Below are 5,975 nucleotides of genomic sequence, written 5' to 3'. Positions count from 1 at the left end.
TGAAAGTAGGCTTTGGAAACACAATCACAGCATGAAGTTTGGATGGATGGATGGATAAGGCTGAACCTCTTAAATCGGGGTGGTGGCTCAAGCCACCTAGCCATGACTTATGAAATTTTACTCTTGTCTTGATTTTAGCCACCAATCGGATAACCTTCGCTTGGTTACTTCTACCCGCTTCAAATCTACTTTCCCTTCACTGTCCTTAAACCCCAATGCCTTGGATAAATCAGCCCCGCTGCTTTCCACTGTAGGGTGAAGCCCTATACAGAAAAGTATCAAGTGTTCAGCCGTTTCCTCCTCCTCTCCGCACGCAACGCACAACGGGTCTATCTCGTGGTACCTGACTATATATGTCTTAGTCCGCAAAATTCCCATCCTAGCCTCAAACAACAAAGAGCTGCCCCTACAATTATCTTGGATATTTTCTTTGGCAATTTCCCGCTTAAAAATCCTGTATGTTCCCAGTGCCGATTTCGTCATCATCCCTGTTTTCCACAGAGCTATGTCTGTTTTTTTAACCTTTTTCTTAACCGATAATTGCTGATTTGCCCCCTACTGCTGTCCAGATATTTGCGTGTCAATTTTCTAGTTCGCTTTCTCCATTTCGTGTCAACATCCCTTATGTACAGGTATCTGAAACCATTCCTAGCCCAATGCTTTTCCTTCATTTTTCTCAATCGCTCCTCAAATGCTATCTTACTGCTAGCTTCTCTGCTCTCGAGCGACGCCCATCCCATATCACCCTGTACCCCCTGATTTGGTGTATTGACATGTGCTCCCAAAGCTAGCCTGCCTACGTCGCGTTGTTTGATTTCTAACCTTGCTTGAACATCTGCTCGCATGCACAGGACCACATTACCGAAAGTAGGCTAGGAACCATCAACCCTTTCCAGATCCCGCTTACCAATTCCTGCCTATTGTAATTTCACAGCGCCCATTTTTCATGACAGCTGCATTCCTACTAGCGTTATTCATTACATATTTTTCATGCTCTGTCAGATACTCGGCACCGTTATTTATCCACACCCCAAGGTACTTGTACTGATCCACTACTTCTAGCGTGAACTCCTGTATTTTATGCTCGCCACACTCATCATTAAATATCATGATTGCAGATTTTTCCCTACTAAACTTGAAACCTAATCTATCTCTCTGTGTACCACTTATGTCTATCAACTTCTGTAAGTCTTCCTTGTTGTCAGCCATTAGCACTATATCATCGGCGTATTTTAGTCCGGGTAATGACTGTTTAATCCATTCTCCTTGCTTAAAAAAAGAAAGTTTGGAGCCTAGTCCGCTCCTCTCTAGCTTGGTCTCCAAACCTTTCAGGTACAGCGTGAACAACAAAGGAGACAGAGGACAACCTTGCGTAAGCCCCCCGCTCTATCTCTATAGGTGTATCAGTTCGCAATGACGGCACTCGACAGCATGAAGGCCAGAACAAGAAGAGCAAGTTTATTGCGGAGCATTGATATATATATATAGCCTTCGTGATAGCGCGGTTTAAGCACTGCGCATGTCAGGCACATTGTTATCGTGTTATCACGCAAGCCCGATACATCCTTCCAAGGTTAGCACAAGACAGTGGTTCAAGTTCATGATAACTGATTGAAAGCAGCGTCATAACGAAGACGTTGGGGAGGCTTCGCGGTACGAGTCGGCCTCCTCAGACTGATGACACTTGTGGGTTGCTCTGGATGGGTAATCGAAGCCGAAGGCGTGGCACCGTGGGCTAGATGTTGGTCACAGAGCCCCGGAGGCTGCTGGGGTGCTGCACTTGTAGTGCCATAAGGCTGGGGTGTCACACTCCCTGGACTGTTCCTTGCATTTGGGTCAGCTTCGTCTGCGCAGTCGTCGTCGGTGTCATCGTCACTTGTTTCAGCATACTGCTCGCTGGAATGAAGCAGGTGTCGCCTGTTGCGCCGAAGAACACGACGACTTTCAGTTACAACGTGGTAGGACCTCGGGGCAGCTTCCCCAACCACCTTTCCTTTCTGTGACCAAGTTGTGTCTCGCAGCCTGACGACGTCACCTTTACCTAGTTGAGGCAACGGCTGTCCTTTGGGCGTCTGGCGGTGCTTCTTGACTTCGATAGTCTTGATACCGCCAAAATCGGGGAGATTAGATCGAAGGCGCCTGCCTTGAAGAAGCTCGCCAGGGGATTGACCATCAATCAGTGGCGTTGATCGGTAGGCCAGAAGGCCTAGCCAGAAGTCGTGTCGTGCGTCTTGAGTTTTCTTCATTATCCGCTTGACAATTTGCACACCTTTTTCAGCAAGGCCGTTAGACTGCGGGTAGTGTGGGCTAGACGTGACGTGCGTAAAATCATACTCTTTAGCGAAGGCTGCGAACTCTTGGCTTGAAAACTGTGGTCCATTATCAGTGCACAGTTCGATAGGAATGCCGTATCGAGCAAACATAGCACTGAGAGCCGCAACAACACTTCTTGCACTTGTGTCTGGAAGCCTCTCGACATCTGGGAAGTTGGAAAGAGCATCATATACGACAACGTAAGAATTTCCCCCAAAACAAAAGATGTCCGCTCCGACCCTGTACCACGCACACTGCGGCACCGGGCGCATTATCAGCGGTTCTTTGGCTTGCTGGTACGCGAACTTTCTGCATGTAGAACAGTTTTGGAGAAGCACTGCGATGTCGTTGTTCAAGCCTGGCCAAAAAACGAGAAGTCTTGCTCTTTCTTTGCATTTGTTTAAGCCAAGGTGGCCGGCATGAATTCTTGTTAGCATTTCTTGCCTCATGCTTCTCGGTATGACAGCTTTTGTTCCTTTGAACAGAATTCCGTTGATTACGGACAGTTCAGATGAAAACGGCTTCAGCTCACCTTGAATTGGGTTTCCTGCTGATAAGTTGCTGACGACAGTCTGCAAGTAGCAGTCACGAGCAGTTTCCTTTGCCAGTTTTTGCTGCGTTGTTACCGTGACCATGCCGTTCAGGAGCTGTAGTGCGTGAACTTCGACGTCTTCTGTGGCACCAGCATTGTCGACACCCCCGGGTGTAGTCGATCGTGAGAGCATGTCTGCCAAGACCAGGTGCTTCCCTGGAACGTACTGTAGAACATAGTCATATCTGAGAAGTCTTAAAAAAAATCTCTGCAATCGTGGGGGCATGTCACAAATTCCTTTAGCAGCGATTGACAGAAGTGGCTTGTGGTCGGTCTCGATAATGACCGTCTGTCCATACACAAACTGATGAAACTTCTCGCAACCGAACAGAATGCCCAGCGTCTCCTTTTCAATTTGCGCGTAACGCTGCTCCGGTGGTGTTAAGACTCGCGAAGCATATGCCACCGGTCGCCAGTCACCACCGTGACACTGTAAAAGCGCCGCTCCGACGCCGTCCTTGGACGCATCGCAAGTTATTTTTGTTTTCTTTTTGGGGTCAAATATTGCTAGCAAGGGTGATGTCGCAAGTGCCTGCGTGATGCATTTCCATTCCTTCGCGTGGTTTTCGGTCCACTCGAACTCGACTTGCGGTTTGATAAGCGCTCGCAGCATCGCTGTTCGTTCTGACAACACTGGCACGTATTTTCCGAAGTAGTTGATCACTCCTAACATGCGCTGTAGATCGGTTTTGCTTTTTGGTGTTGGCATTTCCAACAGATTGCGCACAAGCTTCGGGTTCGGGGAAATTCCTTTTTGTCCGATAACGTCACCCAGAAAATGCACCTCTGTTAAACCGAACTTGCATTTTTCGGCGTTTAGTGTCAATCCTGCTGTTTCGGCAGCTTTCAGAACTGCTACTAGCCGTTCATCATGCTCTTGACGTGTAGTGCCCCACACCAAAATGTCGTCGATATACACGTGAACTCCTGGCAGCCCGTCCAACATCTGACTCAGCATTTTGTGAAAAACTTCCGGTGCCGATGAAATGCCAAACGGCAGGCGCAAGTAACGGTATCGACCGAAAGGAGTGGCAAAAGTGCAAATTTTTGATGTTGCGTCGTCGAGGGGTATCTGGTGAAATCCAGAGTTTGCATCTAGGCAACTAAAGTAGCAAGCGCCGGTCAATTCTGCTTCAATATCTTCTCGCCTGGGAAGCTGGTAGTGTTGCCTCTTTATATGCTCATTGATCCTTCTCGGGTCCATGCACACCCTAAGACTGCAGTCTTTCTTTTTGACCAAAACCAAAGGGCTTACCCAGTCTGTAGGTCCATCTTCTTTTGTGATGATACCAGCTCTCTCCATTCTTTGAAGCTCGTCGCGAAGCGGTTGGCGCAAAGACAGGGGCACCCGCCGCGCTGGCTGGACGACTGGGGTAGCATCTGGCTGTAGTACCATGCTGTATGGTTGCTTTAGGCATCCTAAACCCTCAAAGACGTGCCTGAAGTGCTTGATCGCTTCGTACTCAGCAGAAGTGTTGACAGTGTCCACTGTGCGCTGCACAAGGCCTAGAGCTTCACATGCGTGAAGCCCCAGTATTGCACGACGTCCATTTTTCACCACGTAGAATTTCACTGTAGTTGCAGCATCTCCAACGGTTATTTTTTGGACTGTTGTTCCGAAGTTGGTGATGATGCCTCCATTGTATGCTCGCAGCACAGAGCTCGTAGGATTCAGTTCGGCAGTTTTCAACTTGCGGTATATCGAAAATGGTAAGAGGCTTGCTTGTGCTCCGGTATCCACCTTGAATAATGCTTTACGACCCCCAACTTTGGCTTCGACAGTCCAATCACCAGTAATGCAGCTGTCGATGCAGACGTCAAGAACATCAAACTCATCATTGAACTGTGCGCCGACTTTGTTGACGAGCGCCCTGGCCGGACAACAAATCGCAAAGTGATGCAGCTTTCGACAAATGTTGCATCTTTTTCCGTAAGCAGGACACTGCCTCGGCTCGTGCCGTCGGTTGCATTTCTTGCACCGGTACGAACTACCGTTTACTGCACTGGTCTCTTGCCGGTCTACGCAGCGGTGGCACGACGCCCTACTGCGAGAGACGGAGTCAATGCTGGCACCGGGCCTGGCCCAGACCTGATTTCTTTGTGCCACTGATTCCGCTACCCTGCACATTTCTTCAGCCTTTAACAACGTTAAGCCCTTTTCCCGCAGCATTTTTTCACGCAGTTTGGAATTATTCGTCCCAAAGACGATCTGATCCCTGATCATTGAATCGTGCAGTCCTTCGAAGTTGCATTGCGCTGCTTGCTTCTTGAGGTCTCTAATAAATCTTTCGAACGGCTCTCCTTCTTCTTGTTTTCTCGAGCGAAAAACATACCGCTCATGCACTTCATTGCTTACCTCGGCACAGTATGCTTCAAACTTCCGGACCAGGGTGTCGTAATCTTCCTTGTCTTCCTGCTCACCAAACGTAAACGTGTTGAAGACGTCAAGTGCTTCGTCTCCGGCAACGCTCAACAGGAGTGCAGCTTTCGCTGCTCCGCTTCTTGGGTCGTCCTTTGGCGTGGTCGCCTTGATGAAGAGTTCCAGTTTTTGCTTAAACCGCTTCCAATTCTGCGACAGGTTACCGGAGAGCTGCAAAGGTTCCGGGGGCTTCAGCAGGTCCATAGCGCTCCGAGCTACGCCCTGCCCAACTGGCCACTTCTGACACCATGTATCAGTTCGCAATGACGGCACTCGACAGCATGAAGGCCAGAACAAGAAGAGCAAGTTTATTGCGGAGCATTGATATATATATATAGCCTTCGTGATAGCGCGGTTTAAGCACTGCGCATGTCAGGCACATTGTTATCGTGTTATCACGCAAGCCCGATACAATAGGCCCTGATACATTGTTTTCCTATTTTATGAGCACTATGTTACCTTTATATATATCTTTTAAAAGATTAATTACTCCATCTTCCACATCCAATGTGCCCAGTATGTCTCACAGATACCCTTGAATAACGTTGTAAAGTGTGCAAAAGCTTAATCTTACCGGTACTCACCTACGGGGCAGAAACGTGGAGGCTAACGAAAGGAGTTCAGCTTAAGTTAAGGACAACGCAGCGAGCC

General features: G+C 48.5%; 1 protein-coding gene across 2 annotated transcripts; it reads right to left on the bottom strand.

Moving 5' to 3' along the window:
* Positions 1–1,443: 1,443 nt before the first annotated feature.
* LOC144127851 (uncharacterized) lies at positions 1,444–5,597 on the bottom strand. 2 transcript variants are annotated; one of them, XM_077660817.1, is made up of 3 exons: positions 4,161–5,597; positions 2,846–3,071; positions 1,444–2,479 (listed from the first exon to the last, which is right to left on the bottom strand). In XM_077660817.1, the coding sequence occupies exons 1-3, from the start codon at positions 5,526–5,528 to the stop codon at positions 1,599–1,601; spliced, it is 2,475 nt and encodes an 824-aa protein (XP_077516943.1). In that variant the 5' UTR covers positions 5,529–5,597; the 3' UTR covers positions 1,444–1,598. The 2 variants fall into 2 exon arrangements, with proteins under 2 accessions (XP_077516943.1, XP_077516942.1); XM_077660816.1 differs by having other exon boundaries at positions 1,444–3,071.
* Between the last annotated feature and the right edge of the window lie 378 nt (positions 5,598–5,975).

The sequence above is a fragment of the Amblyomma americanum genome, chromosome 4 (genome assembly GCF_052857255.1).
Source record: "Amblyomma americanum isolate KBUSLIRL-KWMA chromosome 4, ASM5285725v1, whole genome shotgun sequence".
Classification (NCBI taxonomy): domain Eukaryota; kingdom Metazoa; phylum Arthropoda; class Arachnida; order Ixodida; family Ixodidae; genus Amblyomma; species Amblyomma americanum.
This window is presented reverse-complemented; position numbering and strand designations above follow the sequence as displayed.

What these genes read in the sequence shown, in the direction of transcription:
- LOC144127851 (XM_077660816.1), bottom strand. Translation starts at nt 5,528, where the DNA reads ATGGACCTGCTGAAGCCCCCGGAACCTTTGCAGCTCTCCGGTAACCTG. An exon ending in AAGATGGACCTACAGACTGG is followed by an intron (nt 3,072 to 4,160) that starts GTAAGCCCTTTG and finishes TATGTTCTACAG; the next exon opens with TACGTTCCAGGGAAGCACCT.